This window comes from Acanthisitta chloris, unplaced genomic scaffold (genome assembly GCF_000695815.1).
Source record: "Acanthisitta chloris isolate BGI_N310 unplaced genomic scaffold, ASM69581v1 scaffold9126, whole genome shotgun sequence".
Lineage (NCBI taxonomy): Eukaryota > Metazoa > Chordata > Aves > Passeriformes > Acanthisittidae > Acanthisitta > Acanthisitta chloris.
In genome coordinates this window covers 36,984-63,729 of record NW_008678805.1, presented here as the reverse complement: position 1 = coordinate 63,729, position 26,746 = coordinate 36,984, and the positions used below count along the sequence as shown (strand labels likewise).

Genomic DNA, 26,746 nt, shown 5'->3' with positions numbered 1-26,746 from the left:
TTACCTCCTGGTCAGCCCAGCCCAACTGACCACGTGTGATATGCTGGTCTGGGAGCAGCACTCACCTGTAGAGCCTTCACTGAGCCTCCTCCACCTAATTTCCAGAAGATAACCATGTTTCAGGATCAGTAGGACATCAAGATATGCAGCCCCATCGTGACTGGACCACTGTGGGACCACTGACACATAATTGCTAATTAAACTTTAGGTATCTATAGAAAAAGAAAGCTTAAGGCTTCTGAAATGCAGGTGCTTTTAGAGTTAGAATGTAGGGGAGAAAAATTCACTGAAGATCACATTTGGATATTGTATCCTTAAATAAACACCCTCTTATTAGTACTAATGCAAGGTCACAAGATTGTGGATTTTGCCCTAAAGAACTGTTTGAAAATGAACAGCTCTTTCATCCAAGTATTTTGTAATATGTTTTGCCTCTAGTAAAAAAACCCAAACCAAACCAAACCAACCTATTTAAATAAATTTAAGGAAAAGGGGAAAAATTTCAGTTATTTAAAGGCATTGAGCAAAAGAGGAAAAAGGAAAGTGGAAACAAATCAGCCTAAATGTTTTTATTTCCATTTTTGTTTAATATGTGTTAATGAAGTTTGGTTTTGAAGTGAAAGTTATTCCTTCATTATAAATATTGACCAGCTCTAATTACATATTTATTTGAAATTGTTCCCACAGCAACTGCAGCCAGGAGCGAAAAAGTTCTGATTTCATTTGAAAAAAAGACTTAATAGCTGTAAAACTCTGCTTTGCCCAAACATACTCATTAGTCTAATAAAATACAGTTGTTCTCCCTGATGTCTGGAACTCAGTATCTTTTCTGCAGAGGTTCTGAGACACTCAATGACAATGTACCTCTGGTTTGCACAAACCACACACAGCAAAAAAGCCCAAGAAAAGGAGAAATCATCCTAGGGTAGTGCCTGTACCTGTCTCTCAGCTATGGGGAAAGCCATGAGATTTAGGTTAGATTAGACACTGTGACATTTAGATGGTCAAAATAAAGCAAAACAAATTGCAGCATGTACCTTATGCACGGAGCATGCTTTGACAGCCAGAACATGCTAGCAGGATTTTGTGCCACACTGAATTACTCTCTAGAGTGATACAACACTGAATCACTGTGTACAGGGGTTGTGTTAACCAAACCCTGACATCTTCATTCATGTAAACAGCATAATTGCATTTAAGGAACTATTCATATGCATAGAAATTGGAGGAGCCAGGAAGATGGCCAGTCATTTCTGCAGGGTTTTTTTTTCCTCCTCAAAATTTATGGAGTTTTTTATATCATAATTTTCTTATCACATATCCTTGGCAAATATTATTCCCAAATGTTAGTTGAAGTGCTCTCTTCCTACTCTTCAACTAGGAAGAATATCTCTCAGACACAAAGGCAGCAATACAACTACTCTCAGAACAAAGTAATTCTATAACCTCCCTGTATTCCTTGTGCAGTCGGATTGTTAGCAGAAATTAACTCTTCACAGCAACATACAAGATGCTTTCAAAGATGTTTGTCAGCATATGCACCATTAGTGGTACAGCTTCCTGCTAGGCATCAAAAGACCACAGGAAATCTACTCAGCCATGGCTTTTCTCTCCATGCTTTGAAGGAGACAGACAGCTCAGGAGTCCTCTCCCCCCCACTGCACTGCTATTCCAGAGTCAATTCCCATGACAGCCCATGGTGCATATACAACAGCTGGCAAAGAACTGCCTTATTCCACTGCTGGTATGATTTTTCATTTCTTGTTCTAATCACAAAGGAAATGAAGTGCATTGAGGCCTTAGTTCCCAGACCTTTATTCATCCACCACTGGGATTCACATGGGTTTCTTGGTTTAACTCACTCATGACAAGAAACTAAATCTCAACGAAAGCAGTTGACAAATGTGTATGGATGTGGTTAAATCTATGGGCACGGAGGACCTTGACAACTTTAAACATCCCATGAAATGCCCTACATGGTCCTTCATGAGGGATCACAGTGTGAGCAGAAAGGTGGGTTAATGATAACACTGAGGAGCCTGTGCACAACTAATAAGCTTGCTGGAAATCCTGAGCCCTGGGCACAAAGGATGCACTGTGCAGTGGGTACAGCTTGAAAGTGTTTATTAATTAGTCAAGCGCATGTTGAACAAATGATAACAAAACCCCACAGTTTATTAGTTCAGCATGGAGAATAATTTCTTCAATAAAGTATATCACTGCCAGCAACTCAGCTTTTACTGTGTGGATTAAAGTAGCACTGCCCAAGGACAGTTACTTTTGCTTGCTCTTTGCATGTTTTGGCTCCTTGGAAGAGTCCTTCACTCCCAGTACTTTCCACGTCACTAAAGTGCATTATATAGCCAGGTAGAAACCAACAGCAAGTGTTGCTAAATGACTGATGCATCTCTTTGAAGTCTCAGTTCTACAATAAGCATGATATGAATCCTCTTACCAGATACTTCTATCCTTTTAATGTAGCTACATCTGTTTAAAATAGGAGGTTCAGCCAAACTATAAAGTGTCCCTTTTTCATGTTCATTCAGTGAGAATGGTGAACAATTTGGTCCATATGGATAACATTTCAAACCCTGAAGAATTTGGCCTTATATGAATTATTTTATAAGTAATGACTGGGAAGCCAAATAGCTTTAATAGCTTGTCCAGTACACATACTCCTTGGAAGACTTCACCTGTGAAGTAAGGATGCTCATACCTATGGCACACACAGAGAGCTGCACTCACAACAGCTGAGTGACCCAAAGCTGAACATCAGTTAGCTCTTTACTGAACTGAGCTATTACCTAGGTAGTGCTTCATTCATAGGGCACAAGAGATGTTAATATCTGGACATTTCTTTGAGTATGTATTGCATGATCTGAAAGTGACTCATAGCAGGGCATGATTTTCCCTGCTAGAATAGTTACAGTCACTGAGCTACTTGAAATTTGTGATGAGGTGTGAGAGAGTTATGAATCAACTTTCTATTATTAGACATATAGATTATCTACTAAGGATAATAAAGTGATACTGCAATCAATATTCAGATGTTGGATTGTATTCTTGTAACTAATTAAAGCTATTGGCCTCAATGTCTTATCCATGATAAGTACTGTCATTTCCCTTTTGTTTTCTAACAGTGCAGAGTTTGGGCTTGAAAAGAAATCTTGGAAGAGACACATCAAGAGAAGCTTTCAAGTGCTCCTTGAGCCATGAGCACAGGAAGGTTTTCCTATTGTTTTTTCTTGCATAGGGCCAAACCTCTCTCTGTAATACTTGAGGTTCCTCCTATATAGGTCTTGGGGATGATATACCAGACATAAGACAGTGACTCTGAGCTCCCACAGCCCTGACAGACTCCTCATTCTGGGACAGCAAAGTCTTCTACAAAAAGACTGAAGAATGCAATCAAAAAATAATTAGGATTATCAAGCTAATTACTGCATACATTTTCTAATGCTAATAGTGATAAGGAACACTAATTGTTGTTTACTGTGGGATGAATATTTAAACTCATCAGAGAAGTGGGAAAAAAAGTATGTTTTTTTCCACTTAGAATAGATGCCAACTGCAGACAGATGCCCATTGCAACATTTTAATTTTTAAAATGACATGGCACCCTATAAAGACACAGAAGATCCATACATGAAAAATTGTGAAATATATGATCACAGTAGGCTCAGAGCATTCAAATACACTTAAACCCCCTCAAAACAGATTGAATATAATGAAATACTCAAAAATATATGTGGTTCTTTTAACTAGCCTTTTTCTGTTCCTCTTTTGAGGGTTCATACTTACAGGCTTCTTTCAGTCAACTAGAAAGGTTTAAAAATTAACTCTTTTTGAAATGTAAAATGATATTCTCATCAACTTAGAGACATTCAGAAATAAGAACTTCAAAAATACCCACCTAAAATTATGAAAATTGGAGGTAATGCAATCAAAAAAGTTCTGAAGGTATTACATGCCCATTTACATTTTTTCCCTTTTCTGCTAAGCAAATGTGATGCTATTGGTTCACCAAGAAAATGAACTGCAACAGATTGTAAATATTTAACACAGTGTTGAACTGTAGTTACATTCATAGTTAAACTGAAGCAAGTTTAGAAACAACAGCAAAAAGCTGAAGTTACTCTAGGATGTAAGGCTAAGGACATAAGTATATGCTGAACATCTGGACTACCAGCTACCCCTGCAGAACACAGACTGCAGAAGTAACATTCAAAGCCTATTAAGAACACAACATTAAACAGCAAATTAGCTAGAATAACACAAAATCAGAGAACAGAGGACTTGTAGTTCATCCACTTCATCTCTTCATGACATCTGCTGTACTGCAGTTTATTACAAAAATATATACATACAAGAATAGTAAATCAGTACCTACTGTATACAATAAATAACTTTTCTATATAAATTATGAAAATATAGCCACAGTAATATCAGTGCAACAATGACCAAAATGTACTGAAGGAACACTGAGTCCCGCCTGCCAAAATGTGCATCGAAAACATACGTCTTTCATTGTGGGGCAGTCACTGCTGGAGGGAAGGGATGTGCCATCCAGAGGGACCCTGACGGGTTTGAGAGGTGGAACAACGCAAACCTCATGAAGTTTAACAAAATGAAGTGCAAGGTCCTATATCTGGGTGATGGCAATCCCAGGCACAGCTACAGGTTGGGTGGGGAAGTAATTGAAATCAGCAGTGAAGAGAAAGATTTGGGAGTGACAGTGGATGAGAAGCTCAGCATGAGCTGCAGTGTGAGCTCAGCCCAGAAAAGCCAAAGGAATCCTGGGCTGCATCCAAAGGAGTGTGGGCAGCAGGTCAGAAGAGGTGATTCTTCCCCTCTGCTCTGCTCTGTTGAGACCCACCTGGAATACTGCATACAGTTCTAGTGTCCTGAAGATAAGAAGGACATGGAACTGTTGGAGCAAGTCCAGAGGAGGCCACAAAGTTGCTAAGAGGACTGGAGCATCTCCGCTGTGAAGACAGGTTGAGGAAGTTGGGGCTGTTCAACCTGGAGAAAAGAAGACTGTTTGGAGACCTCAGAGCAACTTTTCAATATCTGAAGGGCCCACAAGGAGCTGGAGAGGGACTCTGTGTTAGGAGCTGCAGTGACAGGACAAGGGGTAATGGGTTCAAATTGAAGGAGGGAAAGTCTAGGTTGGATGTGAGGAAGAAAGCTTTTTACTCTAAGGGTGGTGAGACACTGGCCCAGGTTGCCCAGGGAGGCTGTGGCTGCCCCAACCCTGGCAGTGTTCAAGGCCAGGCTGGATGAAGCATTGAGCAACCTGATCTAGTGAGGAGGTGTCCCTGCCAAGGGCAGGGGGTTGGGGCTGGATGATCTGTAAGGTCCATTCCAACCCTTAAATTCTGTGATTCTATACCGCACCAAATGTTGACAAGAATTCAAAAAGGCACATTGCTAACTGTGCCATTCTAAAATTACAGCTATTTCCAATGTCAGACAAACCCGATTAAAACAACACAGGTTATTTGAGTTGCACACTTCATTCTTTCTCATTATTTCACTGCATTTTAAATTGATTCTTTAAATGGAAGTTGCCCTCATGAGTCCATGTTTGCACGAGCAGCCTTTTTAGAATTAAGAAAGTTCTTTTTCTTTTTCCTTGGAGATTTATGCAAAGTAAGTATTGGATCACTTGGCTCACGGAACAAAAGTATCTTCTCCCCTGTGTTGAATAGCTCTATGGCTTCAGCAGCTGCAGTGTTCAAAGAAGCAGCTGGATCAGACTGTTCCACAGGGTGATGTGTAGGTGAACATCCAAGATGAATGAATGATGCTTTTTCCAAAAGGGCACGCTGCTTCTTCTTTATCAAGCTACATTAATGAAAAAATTGGGATTGAAAAATGAAAACTGGGGCAAAAAAATAGAAGAAATTGCTATATCATATCCTGACATTGAAGTGGTGACTTTGGGAGCTAAATAAAATCCTATTTCAATAGAGAGAATTGTAATATTCATTCCAATCTCCAATAATTTACATATCATTTTATGAGAGGCAAAATTGCAAAAGGAAATGTAGTTTTATAACAAACAAACATAGGGAAGATGAGCAATGTATATGAAAAATGTGGGAATGTTGTGGAAATGTACAGGAAAATCTTTTTAGGTATTTACTCTACTTGCTTATTATGTGTCAATTTATTCAGGAGACACAAGCATTGAACAGCAGAATAGTGTCAGAAATGCATATTTATGAACTTATTTTCTAACAGTTGTAAGAAGAATCTTTGGAGATTAAATAAACTATAAGCTCATATATGTTTCTTCCTGTTTTCTTCTTACCTGTCTTTTCTCTTGCTTAGAGAAGGGATCTTTTCTAAACTTCTGTTTATCAGATCTTGCCTTACTTTGTTCTCCAGTGCTTGCCACAACTCTTGGTTCTTCCTGAAGGAGCAGGAAAGAAAAATTTCTCAGCAGCAAATCCCCAAATATACAGGCTTTTTTCCCTTTCTGACTTTAGCTACCAAAGCCTTGACAGTAATACTGTGAATACAGTCAGTAAGGCCATTCAAGTATTTTTGCTGCCCTGCCACAAATCATTTAAATCAGCTAAGATCACACCTCAGGGCACACTCCCAAGGACCTTTATCTGTTCCTTCACAACACACATCTGCCAACCAGAGGGCCCAGTGCCACAACATCTGCTTTTTTCCCCTTGCCATGCCATGGCAGGGAGTTGGGCAAGCAGCTCTGGAAGCATCTCTTGGTGTTAGCTGCACAGACATTCAGCAGATGTTAATGGGGCTAATCTGGAGCAATGAAGGCTCTGGGAGTGTATCTGTCTCTGGGAGTAGAGGGAAAAACAGTGGCCACTTGGGACTTCAGTAATGGACTACAAAGAGAGAGGCAGCTGCAAGGCTGAAACTGCCATTACTAAAAAGGAGAACTTCCTTCATATCTTTAGGAGCTACAGACACCTAAAAACTCATGTGTTATGAATATTATAAATACAGAAAGCTGGAAGGAAAATATTTTAAGAAACTCCAATTCAGTCAACAGAAAGAAAATGATCAGAAGATTTATAAATCTATGAAACTGCTGTTTAATCAATGAACTTATAAAATTAATCAAATTTTTATCAATCGATTTATCACAGTTAAAATATTTCACAAAACAAGCTAGCAGTTTCAAAGTATTTTTCCCCACTAAACTATTTCAAAAGGAAACTTATGCACACGTGATTTTTTTCAAACGCTGTCAATCTCTACCAGAAAACATCGTACTTACCTTTTCTTACAGCTGCCAGATTCTTCTGCATTACTGTCACTTTCAGCAACACCATCTGAATATTTACTGATGGAATCGAGGACAGAAAGAACCTCACTTTGTGAGCTGAAGGGCAGCAACAAGTTCAGGACCCTGTGCAGCATCCCCATTGGCACCCTCGTCAGTTTAGCTAAATAACCTGCCAGACGGAGCTCCTAGGCATTAATGAGTGGAAGACAGATAAATTTAGCATTGAAAATAAATCCTAAAATAATTTGAATTAGCACAGTTAAATAGCTATTCATTATAGGAACAAAAAGTATTAATGAAAATCATGTTGGTGGTGACAATTTTGGTGTCAAGTGGTCACACTTCACCGTTTCTGCCCACGCTGGCCCATGTGTATTATGGTTTTCCATTTCATTTGGAATATTAGATAATGTAAATGTTAAATAACCAGTTGATCTTGGCATATTTGCTTAGGGCATGTACTCAATGCCCTTTGGTCTGAAAGGTCACAATGCAACCACATTCTAGCACATAAGGCTGAGTTCATATGTATGGATTCTACTACTATAAAGAAATCCTTTCGAGACAGCAGGGAAGCAATATGGCATTCCTTGGTCTGTAAAATTAGGGGAAAAATAACCTCTAAAACCTAATGACAACATTTACATGTTGAACATTTACATGTTGTCATGGCTGATCACTTCATTGTTCAGCCTCTCTTAACACTAGACTCTGTGATAAGCCCAGAGAACAGTTTCTAACATTTGTTCAGAGGTGAAGGACACATCTGGTTTTGTTCCGGTGGTGCTTTTTTTAATTTTCCTTTCCAAATGTCCTCTCCTTTTTGGTCCAAAGGTCAATAGTAAAGCATATTGATATAATCTTCAAATAGACTAAGTTCAAATTTAGTTGCTTCTTAAATACTCAGCCAGCCCCATTTCCTGCCCCTCTTCTAACACCAAAATCACATTGCTATTTTCTGCTCTGTTGTCAAAAATACTGTCCCCCCAAGGCTGTTTCCACAGACCTCTCATGCATACTAAATATGAAAAGTCTACAATATATTGAGAACTACATGGAAATAATAGAGTAGAGCAAATTAATGCAAGTTAAATACCTCAAATAACACCACAAAAAGGTTGTTGTTGTCTACTCAAACCATACATGTATGTCAGGTGGCTGAAGTTAGATAAGATGTGCCAAACATTCAAGAGGACTCATGACAGCTGAGTCATCACTGCTCCTGTAAGCACTGATGGAGGAGATGACTACAAAGCCCATGTCACGTAAAAACCCCACGAAGTCCCACCATGCAGGAAGACAGACAATTTCTTTGCTCACAGTGGATTCCAAATGTCCCAGCAAATGTTTGAACCCTGTCTCTTTTTTGGCATGCCACATTTTCAGAGGAGTGAATGCACCTAGGATATCCCTGTAATAAGTGAATCTTCTTCTTTGAAAGAAACAAAGCATCACCAGCAAGGCAGTCTTAACCCCAATTTAGATGGCCACAAAACCCAATGAAATCAATTAACCTCCTTTTCCCATAATCGTTCACCAAGCAGAGAACCCTCAAAAATGTAGGAAAACTAGCCACATTCAGATGTTTCCTAGAATCTTCAGAGTGGTTGTAGGTTTTACATGAAAATCACTCAGATATAAGAATTAACAAGACAAAATCCTAAGACTGACGAGAGATTAGTAAATTGATGCAGTTCTTGCATATGGTTATTTTTTCACTATTCCCATCAAGACAAAAAAGAAAATTTGGTGCTCAAGGACAATGGAGCAGGTGAAGGGTCTGGAGCACAAATATTATGAGGAGTGGCTGAGGGAGCTGGGGGTGTTTAGACTGAATAAAAGGAGGTTCAGGGGGACCTTATTGCTCTCTACAACTAACTGAAAGGAAACCTGAAAAAAAACCCCTACAGTGTAAAAAGAATTTACAAGACTATGGCTCACCAAGACCAAGGACTTGTTGAAAACAAAGTAGTACATGGAAAGATCAGCGAAGTCCAAATGACCTTTCAAAGCATTTTCAATTTTTCTACCTTTTATTTTGTTTACTTCCCCCAATGTGAAATGGAGTTTATTTTATCTAAGACTTATAGTTATCATATTCAACATGCATTTGAAGCACTGTATGTTTTGGAAAAATATTCACAAAAGCCTGTTAAATCCTCACTTGTTTTACAAAGAAAAAAAAGAAAAGCACATTGAACAGGACAAAAGATCATCTTTTCTTCTAGAAAAGTGCTCTGAAATCTTGAGCAACTACAAATGGACAAATAAAGCCCCAAATTTAATACCATCTCTGAAAAGCATTAGAGCTGTCAGTGCCCACACCACCACTCCACAACTGAATGAATAACTAAAAATAGTGGGTGACTGCCTTGTCAGCAGAATGCAAATTATTTTAAAGGAGCATAAATGAATACATACAAAGTTCAAAGTTATAAAGAAATAATCAGGTTAAAACTCACAATGTGAATATTTACATTGTAAGCACCCTACAAAGGCCTAGAGCAGAAAGTTTTAGCAGTGTCAGCAGGATGCTCTTTCTGCGAAGTTCCAATAAAACATCAAGAGCTCTATGTGCAATAGGCCATGGGGACAGAAAACAGTGAGAAGGAACTGAAGGCTGGGACAGAATTCAGCAGCTCCTGACAGCCACATCCTCTTACAACATACCAACTGTCAAGGGTAGCAAACTGATTCGAAAAAAAACCTGGTGCGACAGGAGGCTTGGTGAAAAATCAGAGGAAAATAGTACTACTAAATAACCACCAACAGACTCTTAGGGAACACACAGTTTGGACTTAAAACTGCTAAACTGGTAATGCTGGTCACAACTTCCTCAGTAAACACCTTTCAAATATTACATTCTGCAAGACACACCAGAATAGGTTTATATAGATATAATGATACAGCAGTCTCATTCCAGCTCTTCATGAGAGTACCTGACCTCAAGTAGACATCTAACTCAGCAGAGAATAAAGAATTCAGAAAACTGAGCAGAAACAAGCTAAGACACAGAAAAGCTGAGAGATCCTCAGACTAAAGTGGTCCTTTCTTGGCATGCTGCTCTCTGAACTCCCAATTTATGATACAGGGGACTGTGACCACGCTTGTCCCTGAAAGGCAAGATACCTGGATGTGAAAAGCTGCAACACCAAGTGTCTTTTCTCATCCTACCTACACATCTGAACCAAGGCCTGCAGATAAAAACTGGGGTCAGTCAAGCAAGTCATTGTTAAAGCCTTTTGTAGGGTTGACAAGCAGCCAACAGAAAACAAATTACCTGAAGATGCTCTTTTGGAAAACAAGTATGAGTAATGGTACTAGAAACTTTAACTTGCAATCCCTCTATCATTTAATTTTGAAAATGGATCAATGCCAATGATTCCTAACACTCATTAAAACCTAAATAAAACCCTTGTCTCGTTACATGAAAATCAGACTGTAATCTGTCAACCAGAAATTTAGCTCTCCACAGAATGAAATGCAACAGGACAACCCCCTGAAAGGATTTGAAAATGAACAAATAGAAGTATAACTCAGTAAAATTTAAAAGGCTGAAAGTAGGTCAGAATTAACCAAAGTGACTGACAACACATGCTGCAATCTGGTATCAACTACTAGGAGATAGTAACTCCAAATACATCCATAATGGTTCCTCCAAAAGAAGAAAAGCTGATTTCCAGATACAGCTGCAATTTAAACTTGGAAGTTTGTTCAATTTCATGCTTACCTGACTATAAATTGCCAAAAACACATCCATTTCTACATTTTCCAGGAGATCTTCAAGCACCACGCAATTCCACTGCTCATCTCTCAAGCTGAAGTGAAAGACAGAATTAACACTGAAATCTTCCCAGGAGCAATGACTGTATTATAGGAAGCAACATCTGAAAGTCATCCATTCAGGAAGCATATCGTTCTGTCAGCAATGCTGTGTGAGCAGCATAACTTCCAAAACACTCCAACTTCTCCTCCCTTCCTCCCTGAACCTCCAAGCAAACAGAGCAGACTCTAAGGCTAGGCTCCTGCACACAGTTCAAATCTGGAATTGCCCCAAAGTGGTGTGATTCAGCCTGTCCCCATCAGCATCTTTAAATTTCATCACCACACTTTATGGAAAGTTGTGGATCTTTTTGTTGCTGAAATACAATATTAAACAGTTAACTTCCTCACTAGTGGTGATGTTCTTTTGTTTCTAGATCAAACCCTGATGCCATTATCGTGTAGCTTGGGAAAAGGACAAAACTTGTTTCTTCCAATGCTTTCAGGTAAAGACTAATTGCAGTTTCTTTGAAGGCTGAGAGGTTACTGGCTTGTGGATACCACTGCATCTATTTGCTCTTCTACTGACTCTACTCCTGCAGCAACAGAGCTGTTATTCTACATTGACCAGAGCTCCAGCCTTTTCAGAATTAAAAAGACTTGCCACTCTACACCTGCCACAGCCACTGTATCACTTGCTTCATGGAAAACACACTTTCTAATGGAAAGCACAGGATCTTACATGAAGCTTGAAATGTGGGAGGTTTTTAATACCGTGCCGTACGCATGGAAATATCACTCCTACGTCCTGTATCCCTAAGGAATGTAATACAATAGGCTGCAATTTTGCAAATTATCACCCCTTTTTGCTAGGCAGCCTTCTTGACAAGACATATTTCTATATGCATCCTAAGAGGCATTTCATTTGTCCCTTTACTTAAAAAATGGCCAGGGAAAAGTGAAATTGAGCCTGTTTGTGAAGGAGTTTATATATCCCATAAAAAATAACTCTGTGACCAGAAATTCACTCTACAGTGTGACAACAAGATGAAAATTCAATTTACATTGTCTCAGCTACTTCTTCTGACCCTAGCAGGTCAGGTTTCTTTGAAGTCCCCACCTCTACCTATCTTCTTGGGAGATGAAGTAACAGGATTAATATTCTTTTCCTTCTTGTTGCTAAGGAGTATTGTTATTTTTCCACTATCCCCATCAAGAAATGGTGACTGCCATGCAACATAGCACAATCTATATGTAACTAAGTTATTATTATTCCATGTTTCTTACTTCAGTGTTCCCAAGAGCCCTCAGTTATGCTCTGGGCCACAGCACAAGAAGGCAGCATTCAAAGATAGATGTATAGTCCCTCCCCAATACAGCAGAACGTGTAGTTGCTGTTTCTCTGTGATATCATATGGTTATAAGGACTGCAGTAACATAGTAAAACCTGAGACCAAAGAACTTACTTTTGCTGGTACAGATTTATAAATTGCCTACATTTATTCATGGCCTGTCTTAGCAGAATTGTCACATGTCTTTCTGCATTCGTTTCTGCAGCTTCACTGGAAAGTCCCAAACCATCCAGAATCCACCTCTGCCTACTCATTAGATGCTGCTGTGCTGACTCCTTATGCAACATCTCATACTCCAGCTTCCTGTCAAGCTCTTCAATCACCTAGAATTTGAAAATGTGTGATGAGAAAAAGTTGTAATTTAACTTGGAAGAACAAATTTCATTCGCAGTGAAGAAAAAAGATAATGGTATCTGATTTTCTGACATTATTTTACCCATTTCTCATGCTACCCAGCCACTTGCAGTCATTACACTTTCCAATTCATTGCACAGCTTCAGTAAATAGGACTGGCATGCTATGAATATCAGAACAATGACGAAATATATGACTCAATTCTCATTCTGTTAAAAGTCAATGCTCTCTGAAACCTTCCACCGTAGCGGACATCTAGAAAGGACACTACTAGCACAGCTGAGCTCAAAACAAAGGAATGGCACCATTAGAATTCACCTATATGCTGCATAAACCCACTGAAACAGCTTGAGAAACATTTTGCCAGTTAGCAGGATCAAGGAGTTGGACAAAAACACAGCAAGAGAGAGAGGTCTGATCACCAGGAAACAATCCCTTAAAACCAAGCCTAAGAAGGACTGTAGAAAATGTGTAAAATACTATCACCCCCTCAAAAAATATTAGGGCTTAATTCAGTCTTTGCCCATTTGGTAAAGAACCCAGTGTTAGCTACCCTAGGTGTCTCTCCTGCCCCTCCTTCAAGCCTTTGTCTTCACCTGATTAAGGTCAGAGAAGCTAAAAACAATCTCTCTGAAAAGCCCTCTCACTGCATAAAAGACAAAAATACTCCATCTATGTAAAACTCTCACTAATTCCCACAGATTTAATACAAATTTAAGCAAAACAGGAACCATACAAGCATTCTAACTGTCTCTCTATGAGAAACTCTGCAGAGATGACCCCATCAAAGTTTAACCAGGAATTTTCACAGCAATAGCTGTCTAATGATGCCCTCTAGAAAAGAGGTTTTTCTCTTAAAAACCCATTTTGTTTGTTCTACTCCAATGCCCTCCCAAGCTTCACTTGGATGGTTTCAAATAGCAGATGTAGAATAAAATAAGTCCTTATGAATACAGAGCACTGAAGTATTAAAAAAGGATTAGAAAACTGGCACATATCAAATCTGTAATAAAAATGAGCCCTCTCCAAAGTTTCTACTATTTAAACTGTATGAGTGTGCTTGGAGGGACATAGACAGGTAGAAGGTTGTCTATATAATCTCTAAAAACTTGGTGCTTGAAGCATATCATGTGGCTATGGATTTTACATATGGATAGCACTATAACATGAACGATTTTGTAACAGTCACAACAATTTACTATCCCAGTCATGACTCACAATTCTCTTCTCACGATGTTCCTTGCAATCAATAAAATATGAATTAGCCACCAAAATACTTCTCCTACAGACTGCATGCAACTATAATAAAAATAAATAATAATAATACACAATCTTCCCTACGACTTTCTTTCTCTTTATGCTTTTTACTGAGTGCATTAAAGTGCACATAATCACAGAAATTAAAGGCTGGGCCAGCAGAAGCTGCAAACCAGCAGCTACATCAAAGTTAAAATAAGATACTGTAACAGTTGCTGCTTCCTAACAGGATTTTTTTTTCTTTTAACAGCTACATTACTTACAGGATTATGTGCTTCTAAAATCTGAATGCATTCCAGTTTTGACAGGGTTTTTGATGCGCTCAGTTGTTCAAAGAGCAAAGCTTGCACATTTATGACAGCAGTATACAGCTCCAGCATTTTGGACTTTTTAACAGTCTTTTGAAAGGCTAAGGAAGTGATATACTCTCCAAGTTTACTTTCCAGGTCGTGCAGGTGACTCTCTTTTTCATGCAGCAACTTGTCCTTAATCTAAAAAAAATAATACCAAAACACAAAAGATATAAAGATTAACAGAAAACTTTACATGCATGCTTATGATTTTACTACTCTATAAGATAAAATACACCCTTCTGTTTAGCAAAAATATGAAACTTATAGAAATACTATATTCAGTTTCAAATTGGCAAGTGTCAGTTAATGTTGGCCAACAACATTCAACCTACCGCTCTTTGAGCAAATAATCAAAAATCCTCTTATATAAACTCTAAATCAAGAGTCTACTGGTAGTGGATTTCAAATAAGATTAAAACTGGATTGACTCAACATCAAACAGGATTAAACCAAGTGTTTTAACGCAGAAACTATGTTGCTGTCACATATCTGATGGGACATCCACAGAAACTATCCAAGGGTGAAAGGCAAGTGTGGTGTGTTCAAGCACACAACCAAATGCAGTGTGATCAGTGAGCTCCCTAGGCTCTACCACTGACACTGACAGCTAAAGATACTGCACTGCAACCATTTTCTGCAGGACAATGTGGACAGCCACCAGCTGCAATTATGCCCTTTAGATACTTCCACCTGAGCTTGTCACTCTCAGCTTCCTTCATAAAAGATCTGCTAAGAGTGATTGTGTATCATACAAATTCTATTATACAGTAGATAGAGGTAAATTTAAAATGTGATTTGGAACCAAATATGCTTGGGATATTCTCTTGCTCATGTGATATTCTCCAAAGTCTCCATGGTGTCATCTGGAATGTCCTTGAATGCTGGAGATAGAAAGTTACCTTCGGGAAGTATTTCCTACTAATTTGAATTAAGCCAATTACAAGTCAGGAGTAGGAAATCATCCCACAGACACAAAATAGAGGCAAGATTCATTTTCTTGATACTTTTAACAAATCCTCATCTTGAAAGACAGACACAACATTACTGTTCATCTGACAAATCGATCCTGAATAATGCAGGTGTGTGACACTAAATAATAAGTAAGCATATGGGTTACAAATAAACAGATGAGATATTTGAGTTGGAAGGAGAATTGAACTCAGAGATCACACTGGCATTCTGGTAACCAAAAGGCAAAAACCTGCTGTTACTTTGGAACAGAGAGGACAGGTATTTACAGTGAAAAGCAAAAGAGATGGGCAAAATCAAGAATTCATGGAAAAAGAGCTGAGCTGCCTTCCAGTATTCATTCAAAAAAAGGCAAATGACATTTACCATAGGATAGATCCAGAATTATATATTGCATGTTTCTGTTTTCAGTAGGAAAAAAATCAATAATAATAATAGTTTATATTTGTATCTTCTACGTTCTTTGTGAGAAACCTATTAAAAGTGAACTCGAAGCCTTTTTTTTCTGTAGATTGCTTTGTACTGAAAAGCAAGAACCTTTAGCACCTCCCATTTAAGCCCACAGCCCAGTAGTTTACAGGTATTCAAGGGAGTACACTGTATTGTAGTAGCACCCATTAGAAATCAATATCAAAAATGCCATAGAACATCCTACAAGTCATGACTTTGACAGAGATTGCACAGGACAATCATTCCCACCCTAACTGAGTTTCTTTGGTGAGTTTGTTTCCTGGTTTGTTTTGGTTTATCTTGCCAGAGCAAATTTATTTTCAAAATCCAAAGTGTTATTTCAAGATATTCTTATGACCCAGTGACATAAGACTAAGGCCTAGAAGGAGACTAGATGTGGCACCTAGTGCCATGGTCTAGTAACCATGGTGGGGTTGGACTTGATGATCTTTGAGGTCTTTTCCAGCCCAATTGATTCTCTGATTCTATGATATTCAATACAAAAATAATAATTAAAAAGCCCAAATCCTGCTTCAAAAGCCTGTGCACAAGACGAATTTTTCAAGTAAAATTCAAGTTTTTGTTCTGAAAGGCACACTGAATTAACTGTTACACAGCTGAACACGGACACAAGACACCCTGGCAGTGTTCAAGACCAGACTGGATGAAGCCTTGAGCAACCTGATCCAGTGAGGAGGAGTCCCTGCCCAGGGCAGGGGGTTGGGACTAGGTGATCTGTAAGGTCCCTTCAAACCCTTAAATTCTATGATTGTATGACTCTATCAACAGCTGCTGTCTAGCAAGGTGTTGAGGGTGATGCATTATTACAGGAGGCATTGCTTTAAGGGGCAATACACGTCAGCAATGAACCAGGATGGACAACTAATGCCACAAGTCACCATTCAAAACTTTGGTAACATTAAGTCTTGAGTTTACTTAAAAAGTTGGAAAATGATGGATGAGAACAACCAATGTTTCTGCTGCAACAGACTAAGTAATTTGTATTAGGATTTTCATTACAATAGTACCTATCCAAGGAATGGGAAAAAAAGTTGTCAAGCAGACTTACCTGACCATAAATAAATAGGCCCATTTGTAAAAGGATGAATGTTTTAGAGTGTATCTCATACTCTGTATTCAACATATATAACTCACAGAAGTTATTACAACACTACTAGCTTGAATGAGTTACAACAACATGCACACACTGAGGAATTCCACCTTTTATTTACATGTCTAAGATACTGCCTGCCAGAATACATGTTTTCACAATATCTCAAGAGAGGAGAAAATAAATGCTTGAGGTATGACTTGTTTTACAGGCCAGAAAATTAGTAATTAATATCTGAAGGGTGCCTTTGTGGTGTAGAAACAGGATGTGCTAAAAACCTTTAAAAACATAGATTAAAAAAAATTACATAGGAATGTTTTAACAGGTGTGTGTACACAACTACATTTACAGTTTGCTTCTTCACAGGAGGCTCAGTTTCAGGCACAAGGATTTGAAATGAATTATACATGTATGAAATCTGGGAATGGATGAATGAATAATGAATAGATGAATGAGTAAACGAGTTATCACCTTTAGTGTAAGTTTGAAGCCATTAAAATGAATAATGAATAAGGATGCAAATGCAGTTTGCCAACTCAAGTTCACTTATAAGGAGACACAGAAAGGTATATTTTAATGAAATCCAAAAGCAAGAGATGCCACTGACGACGGAAACACTTATACTTCTGTCATAACAGGGGATCTATATGACATGTTCAGTGTATTTGATGAAACCTAAGATCAGTGGTCCAAACTGCAAATATAGATAGCACTTGCAAATTGGTAAGTCATATGTTAAGCATGCCCAGAACACAAGGGATGAACAACTCTCCTATGAAGAAAGGCTGAGAGAGTTAGGGTTGTCCAATCTGGAGAAGAGAAGGTTCTGAGGACACCTTACAATACTTAAGGGGGGAAAGATGTGGATAAACATTTTACCAGGGCTTATTGCAATAGTAATTGTTTTAAACTAAGAGAGGGTAGATTTAGCCTAGATATAAGGAAGAAATATTTTACAATAGGAAGAAATATTTTACAGTACTTCACATATTTATTAATATGTATATTAAATGAACATGAACGAAATATTAACTATTTTACAGCAGGAAGAAATACTTTACAGTCTTTTACAGTGAGGGTGGTGTAACACTGGAAAGGTTGCCCAGCAAGGCAGTGGATACCCCATCCCTGGAAACATTCAAGGTCTGTTTGGACAGGGCTCTGAGCAACCTGATCCAGCTGCAGATGACTCTGCTCACTGCAGGGGATTGGGACTAGATGGCCTTTAAAAGTCCTTTCCAACACAAACTATTCTATGAGTCTATAGGAAAGATGCTGAGCTTTATTACTCAGCATCTACTCAACATTATACAGCAAATTAACTGCTCTTAAAGAAACAAAATGTTGCATTACTCAACTGGTGCTACTATCTACCCCTGGCTACATGAGTTTCTTTCTCCCTCTTGTCAGCTCGGAAATCACAGCTCTTCAAACAGAAATACATTTATGTAATCCAGAGCTTGCAAGTAGACCTGAATTCAGTGTGACATCCAAGGTGATTTCAGCAGAGGCTAGATCAATTATTGATTACAAACTAAATGAGAAACTAACAGACCCTGGCCATCCTTGAAGCCTTGCATTATACCAAACATAAGAGTATAAAATACTGCTTGACATTTTACTATTTGACATATTAGAGTGTTAAACTACTTTAAGATGAATTCTCTCCCATAGGTCTGAACACTTGCTGCTGATTTCACCTGAAATATCCAAACTACATGAAAATTGCCAGTGTTGTAAATGCACTATGATTAGTCCATTGCTTGAAAGCACTGACTTGTAAATTCCTTATTTAGCTCAGACTGATTGGTAAGCAGGGTTGTCTCAGTCCTAAATATCCTGGTCCAAATAGAGAAAATAAGCTGAAAATGTACTTGATTACCTGCAACCTCAAAGACATTTCTTATGCGAGTATTATTAACAGGGTTTTTTTTCAGCCCAGCAGGGAAAACAGGCTAAAACATCAGTCATTTTGTCCATGTGTTTCTTCTGAGGTAGGTAACTGCTATTTCAGAGAGGAACAGCTACTTCCTCAAGCACAAGACAGCTCAAACCAGCTATGAAGTACAGTCGACAGTCTGCTCTTGAAGATTTTCACAGTGAGGTCAATGATGATACCCTCAGCTGCTCCAAGATTAGGCTTCAAACTTCTTGCCATGGCCTCCCAGCTCACTACCTCCTGTCTAGGTTGCTCTTCTCTGTCATGCCTATTTTCCTGTATTACAAAACACATTCCACTGCTGCTTTCATAAGCATTAGCTGCAAAGCATTTCACAGCCATCCTGCAGAGACTGAATCCATGATATTCTCTCAAGTCTGCAGTAGTGAAGGCAGGAGAAACACATCAGAGCTGGATTGGTCCATCACCCTTTTTCCCTGCCTTGAATTGGCTGTGTAACTTCAGATGGTTAATACTGAGTGAGATAATAAAAGCGTTACATTAATGTAAAGTATAGAATTGGAAGTTTCTAAATGAAGAATGAGGTAACAGGTTGCAACAGCCAAAAGAAAGAAACTCTACTACTGTGATCAACACAAGGTTTACTGCAATACTCCTGTGTTCTAATGATAACATATGAACTAATGTTTTTACTGAACAGTAGTTTTGCTTGGTAAAAGCACAAAGCATTTGGCTTTTCATAACTAATGTGCCATACAATTAGGACACCAACAGGTATGTCAGATGGTGCACATAAAACTGAAACAACGAGGCTTAGAGAAACTAAATTCCCCATTTTAAAATGAGATTTTAGTAAAAATGTAAGGCTATAGTCATACCAAACAAGTACTTGGTACTTTTTTTAACATAAAAGCTTAGCCTGTGCTCAGTTGTACTTTCAAGGAACAGTACCAAAACCACCCTAAACTTTGGAGATCAGGGCTTCAGGTACTGAAGTCAGAAGTTTAAATGCCTCCATTAAAGGACTAGGGTATCCTTGGACCATGGGTATTAAACTATGAAGTGCCAGAACACACTTGCCCACTTGTTGCATTCTTGCCCTGGGACCTGCTCTCACTTTCAAAGATTGGGTGCTGCACTAGCTACCAATACTAACAACATGCTACTCTCACATAAAAGCTAAATTATTTCTGAATTAAGATGCTGACCCAGTATTTTTCATTTCTTGGGATACAGGTATGAATAGCATAGCAAAGAGCTATAAAACCAGTTTTTTGTCCAAATTGGTACTAAAACTGGAATTGCAATCTCCTGTGAAATTACTTTTTATCTACCAATTTTAACCACCAATGACACCTGCTTGCTCTGCATAGTTCTTACAGCTGTGCACCACCTATGTCTAACAGTTATCCCTGGAATGTTCCTCTGCTATACAAAACTTACGTTATCCATATTTGACATACACATGGGAAAGAGGAGGAGAGAATGGAATATCTGCTGGCAGAGAAGGAAAAAGCCTCTAAAATCCTATATTAGCACTGGTTCCACTTATTTCTAAAGGATTAATTTTAGACTGGAGCTGTGAGTCTTTAAAAGGTAGCAGAATCAAGACTTCCTTTCAATTAGCTCTGTACATTTGACCCTAAACTAAATCTAGTTTATTTTCATCTAAACATCCATTTCTGGGTTTTCAGCAGCATTACCAGACATCCAAGAACTAAGTGTTGCAGCACTGAAGAATGCAGGGAAGTACCTTCCATGTTTTGAAAGCCTAAGAAAACCACAGGACCTAGAGGAGTCTTGCAATTTTGCTTATGCCAAGTCCCAGAACCATCAGAAGAAAAAAAAAGGGTGGGACATGAAATCAGTTCTCTAACTAAGATGCTAGAATTAAAACAAAGCAAAAACTATTAAGCTTGAAATACAACATCTTGATAAACACACGCAAGACTAGGGAGATGCATCATGCCACTACACCGTATGCCTTTTCAATCTGGTTCTTATACACATTGATAGAAAACTGTCATTCTTTAATTAGTAAAGATCTAGGTTTTGACCTCAGTCTAGAAAACGTTTGCGCTTACCTTATTCAAATTTTCATCCTTCACTGAGTTTTCATAAATTGAAATTTTGTCCTGTAAAGATTTCTTCAGAATATCTATCTTATTTCTATTCCTGGATCCTGTTTTTCCCATTTTAGAATGCTGCTGTAAGAACATGAGCACAAAATGCTTTATTTGTCAGAGGTATATGAGGATGCTAACATTAAGATTATTACTTGCTATTACTGGCATATCCATAATTAATGAAACACTTGGCAAAGATGACTTTTCACTGAGAAAGAACTTCTGAAATGAAGGTGCTGCCTATTCATTCCAAAGATTCCTTTTGGACATTCAGACAACATGGGAATTATTTTTTCCCATTTCTTTCAAGTAGAACTATATATTAATCATTTCCATGAAAACTAGTGGCATATAAATTTGATTTCAAGCAAGCTTTAGGAGTGAAAATAAGAGAAGATTTTAACGGAGATGTTGTCTCCCCAGCACAGTTTAAAATGAACAAAGAATATTAATTTAAGAACTACATTGTTTTCAACACACAGTCTATGAATCACAAATGAACCATGATAATATTAAGAAGCACTGTTCCATGTAATCAAATTATTCTTGACCTTTATATTTCTTTACAAGAATACCAACTAAGTATAGGTACTCTTGGGGAAATGATAACATCTGTTCAACTATAAGGCTTTACAAAGTCATTTCCCTTCTTTAGTACTTTAGAAATCATTAAGGTTTTGAACTAGGCTAATTCCTAGTACAATTAACCCAAGGTAGTTTACACATTTAAAAAACATAACTGAACCAAAACAAAGCAAGGGCAAGCACTCCTCCTTAAGATGACATCAGACACAATTCATACCAGAAACACTTCTTTCTCCATTCCTTTATAAGAACTGAAAATCATTTATGACTCCAAAGCTTTTACATTTTACTGAAGGAATTGAATGCCTCTCACAGAGTTGTTTTAAGAAGTGCTACATTTAATAGGCATATAGACTCCATGTGGGGAATGTTTCTCTAACTTTGTGAATATCCCTCATCTTCTGCATATTCAGATGGGGAAAATACCCAAACTCTGTGTATGCACTCAACTCTTTTGGAAAGAAGAAACATAAATCAAGCCTAAATTCTTGCCAAGAATGAACAGCTAATTCAGGAACTTTACTTTCCTAAACTGACACAACAGTGTCGAACATTCCCTTTCAGAAACTCCCCAAATCTTTCTTTGATTTAGTGCCAAATTTAGTAATGTGTAGAGGCTGCCTCTGAAACCTCAGCCTGGGTTGTGAAGGACCCAACTTGTCTCTAATCTGCAGCTCCAGGCTCAGCATCCCTCAAATCTTCGGCATTTTGGTGGACTCTCCTCAGAGACAATGCCCCTTTTGGCCACCCACTTGCCTCTTTATAACTATGTCTTCTTGAGAAAGCTGGAGGACACAAAAGCAGCAGAAATACACAGGTGTATGTGAAAAAACGTAATTATACAAGTACTGCCCAAACAATTAATTAAGGTCCAGTAGACCACACAGACAGGAGAAGTGTGCACTGATGTTCCACCTATGAAGAAGCTGTGAACTTCTATCTGCAGCCAATGCCAACAACCTGCAGGTATATCCATGAATCCTTCAAACATCCCTGCACTGAACCCACATCATTCCCACCTGTTTATTGGTGACTGCTAAATTCTGATCGATTTTCAGCATCTCCGTATCCCTCTGCTCCACCTCAGAAGCCTGAAGCAAGGTTCTTGCTCTTATCTTGGGCCAAGCCAAGCTGCTGTCCACCTGAGAGAAGCAGCAGTGCAACTCTTGCCTCATTCTCAGCAATTCCTCTTCTGACAGTGAGAGGGGTAAATTACGAAGCTGCCTATTAAAATGAAAACAAAAGTCATTTGTGTGCAGTGATACATCCAATCTTCCAGAAACTGTAAGAGACATGCACACCAATACTTTACTTTACATAGCAGTGATCATCCCTTTTTTGTCCATTTCATGTATCAGTTAATGATTCCACACATAGCAATGAGCTGATTAGCAGCTGGAATACTGCATGCAATTCTGGTGTCCTCAACATAAGAAGGACATGGATCTGTTGGAGCAAGTCCAAAGGAGGACACAAAAATGATAAGGGGACTGGAGCATCTCCCCTTTGAAGACAGGCTGAGGGAGTTGGGGCTGTTCAACCTGGAGAAGATAAGACTGTGTGGAGACCTCAGAGCAACTTTTCAATATCTGAAGGGCCTACAGGGGAGCCAGAGAGGGACTCTGTGTTAGGAACTGCAATGATAGGACAAGGGGTAATGGGTTTGAACTGAAGGAGAGGAAGTCTAGGTTAGATATAAGAAAAATGTTTTTTCCTGTGAGGGTGTTGAGACACTGGCACAGGCTGCCCAGGGAGGCTGTGGCTGCCCCAACCCTAGCAGTGTTCACAGCCAGGCTGGATGAGCCTTGAGCAACCTGCTCTGGTGGGAGGTGTCCCTGCCCAGGGCAGGGGGTTGGGACTAGATGATTTGTAAGGTCCATTTAAACCCTTATACTCTATGATGCTCAAAATATCCTTGAGGATACTTTAAATCCTACATACAGAACTTCCTGGACTGTAAAACTTCATTTTCAAGGGAATACAGTTTTTGAATATTTAAAATATAAATTAATATTTTTAGCACATTTCCCATGCACAGAATTCTTCCACCTCTTCAGACAATACAATCCCTGAACTTCAGCTGAAATCAAGATAAAAGCTTCCCATAAAGCCTCCCTGTGCTGTTTTCCAGCACTTAGCAGTCACAGGTACTGAGCAGGGAAAAAATAAAATGAAAAAGTCTCCATTTATTACCAAGTCATATGTCATTCCTCCCATCACCATGTCACAGGGGTTTCAGCTGTTATTTGTTAAAAAGCTCTTTGCAGTCTGAACAACACAGAATGGATTTTAGCAGTAATTTGAATCACTCTAAGTTCCCACTTTGTAGAAGGGAGGTTCTCAACACAGAAGTTTAGGGAACTGATCAGCAGGTTAAGCTGAAATTGACTTAAAAATAAAGTATGCTCAGTTGGGACTAACCTTAGACTACATTCATCTGCTTACCTTGTGACTGAAAATGTTTCTTTAAGAATGTTTCACAAAAAATAGGATAATTTTGTTTGTTTGGAAATTTCCCCTACCTTAAAAAAAATGGTATGTATTTAAAGCATGAACAGACTGTTTTTTAAAAAGCAGTTTTCATTGAAAAATATAATATACTGTATGTTCCATTAGTACTGATGCTTTTATTCAATGTATCACAGGCCTGTACTACCTCATCATTCCACTAAAATATTTGATTTTAGAAATCCTTATTTCTGTTTATTGATTCAACAAAGTAGTTAAATCCTTAATTAAAACATTTTTAATACATGAAGCTTTTCCCTTCAAAAATTACTTAAAGACGAGATGACTCCATACAACCATTTACAGTATAGTGAACCATTTCTCATGTTGTCTTAGACTCACAAAAAACATACATGCTCTACATCCACATATACAGATATATTGACAGAGATATAAAAGAAATTACAGCAGTTTTGTCATGTCTATGCTTTAAAAGGACTTTAATGATCATAAATATTTTGGACTAACTCATGGTCTCTTTGATAAGCAACAAAAATGAAAAGCTATCATTCAAAATAATTCTTTGTGAAAACTAGATAGCAGATGAGAACATAAACAGGAGAGCTGGAATCTGCCACCAAAATACCATAACTGACAGACAATGGACTCAACAGAAAGACAGTGACAGGTTTTTAGGGGCTTTTGCTTTTTGTAAGGACAGTTGTTGCTGCATTTTTTTTATATATTTACCATATTTTACTGAAAAAAAAAAAAAACCCAAACAGCTTGCTGTTGCTTCAAATAAAGACAGCATCTAACAAACAAAACAGGCAGATTGCAGGTTGGGACACAATTATCACGAAAGTCTAAGTTAGAAACAGGAAAGTCCTGCTGGGTCATACAATCTACTTCCCTACTTACATTACATTACTTGCTCTCGGCAATGTAAGCAAGAGATAATAAAACAAGCTAGAAAATGCATATAAATTGTTTAGAGGAAAGTATTTAAAATGCTGAGTGAAATACAAAGGCCTTGAAATGAGCACCAAAACACAAATGAAATTTTTTTTCTTTAATAAAGCAAATGTAATGGGTAGAGCTTATTTTTATATTCCTGCTATACAGTTTTACACTCTGTGGCAAGGAAACTTATAAAGATGCTGTCCGGGCAAAATTGCCCATGCAAATCTAGCTTTGCTTTAAAGAAGAGGTATGAAGGAGAAACTTTTACTACTGCTGTTTTTTCTTTCTTTCTTCTTTTTCCTCTCTCCCTGTTCAATCTCTTATGCCCACTATATTTACTTCAGGGGTACACAGCCGACTAGAGGTTTGCTTGTTCCAGCTGCTTCCCCTAAAGCTGCAATTTTATTTTTACACATTTCCATGCCTCTAACAGTGTCTGTTATTAAATAGGAAATGTGCTACTGTAATTATTCAAGCAATCTAACAACTGGTTAGAAATGTACTTGAAATCTAAGAAGAAATGCTAACAAACAGTGCTGACCTTGCTCCCCACTCTGACCACTCTTGGTTGCAGCCATGGTCTCTCCCTGTGCAAGGTCTCCCAACAGTGGCAAGGCCACCACCTGCCTTCTCACCTCCCCAGGGTCACACTGCAGCAGGTAGCAATGGCCATAACATTTCTCAGGGTCAGAAAACCTTTCTCCAACACTCCTGTGCCATGATGCCTCTCTGGCTCAGGGTTTGGTGCCTGAGGCATTCCATCAACAGGGCAGAGCAGCCAAGTTTGATGCACAGAGCCCATGAGCTGGAGAGATAGGCTACTGCACTGTGCACTTCTGGAATACGTGAAAACTGTGACAAAGCTCAAAATAAACCAGGTGAATAAGGCTTGACTTGTGGCTAGAAGGAGTATATTGAAATTGGACATGGGGCTGATTAGGCCTGATATACTAACTGTCATTTCCAAAGTGTGGGACCTCTAAGAACAGACTGAGAATAATAATGAAAGATGTGCAAGTGAAACCTCCCATGCAATGAATGGAAGTATAAAAATACCGCTCCACGTTTTTAGTTTCAAAGTTGCTATTTCCTGAAATTTCCCCTGCAGCTCTCACCCATTGGTGCTGCAAGGGCCAAGCCACCAATTCCCAAGTGCCCAACAGAGAACTGATCATCAGGAATTATACCTGGACAGGTGTGAAAGCTCCTAGTTCTCTTCTATTTGCAATAGTAACTAAGGAAAGAGGGCAGAGAGATACTTGCGTGAATACTGATTGCTCCCAGCTCCTTAATTTCTTTTGTTCCAAAATGTTTGTTTCCAGTTCTTGGCTTAGCTTCTGCCTGGTGAGCTGAAGCAGCTCTTCAGCAGCCATGCTCTTGTCATGCTCTTCCCTTTCAAGCTGTTCATGTTTGACAACCATCTCTTTTTTATGCTCCTCCACAGCTTCTAGCAGGAACAACTTTGGCACATTGAGCTTGACCAGTTCTTGCACAAACACTCCACACTGAACACGTTTAAGGTCTTCAATGGCTTTCTCTGTTAGGCTAAAGAGAAGCTCTTTCAGCTCTTCACTGGCCTCATTGTCAAGCTTTTCAGTAAGCTCTTCAAATTCAACAGTGTGATCACTCAGAAGATTTTTCCAGTGGCTCAGGTAGTGAGTGATCTCCTTAGTAGTTTTGAAGGGATCCCCAAGTGAAAGCTGCTCCTTCTGATGCTCTTTCTGCTGATTCATTTGCCAAAAGGAGGAACAAGGTTAAGAGAAGGAACATCTCAAATTCTAGCTCTTTAACTATGCATACCATAGCAATGGGAAATTTCCTACTTTTGCTTTTCTGTGATTTTGAG

At 38.6% G+C, this 26,746-nt stretch overlaps 1 protein-coding gene across 1 annotated transcript in view; it reads right to left on the bottom strand.

Moving 5' to 3' along the window:
* Positions 1-5,573: 5,573 nt before the first annotated feature.
* EVC2 (Ellis van Creveld syndrome 2) overlaps positions 5,574-26,746 on the bottom strand; it is a 55,744-nt gene continuing 34,571 nt past the window's right edge. Inside the window, exons 13-21 of the mRNA XM_009077059.1 lie at positions 26,160-26,621; positions 22,509-22,709; positions 20,863-20,985; positions 14,259-14,486; positions 12,499-12,707; positions 11,001-11,088; positions 7,262-7,455; positions 6,317-6,418; positions 5,574-5,847 (exon numbers count right to left, since the gene is read on the bottom strand). Coding sequence (XP_009075307.1) covers positions 5,574-5,847; positions 6,317-6,418; positions 7,262-7,455; positions 11,001-11,088; positions 12,499-12,707; positions 14,259-14,486; positions 20,863-20,985; positions 22,509-22,709; positions 26,160-26,621 — 1,881 coding nt within the window. The remainder of the gene's footprint in view (positions 5,848-6,316; positions 6,419-7,261; positions 7,456-11,000; positions 11,089-12,498; positions 12,708-14,258; positions 14,487-20,862; positions 20,986-22,508; positions 22,710-26,159; positions 26,622-26,746) is intronic.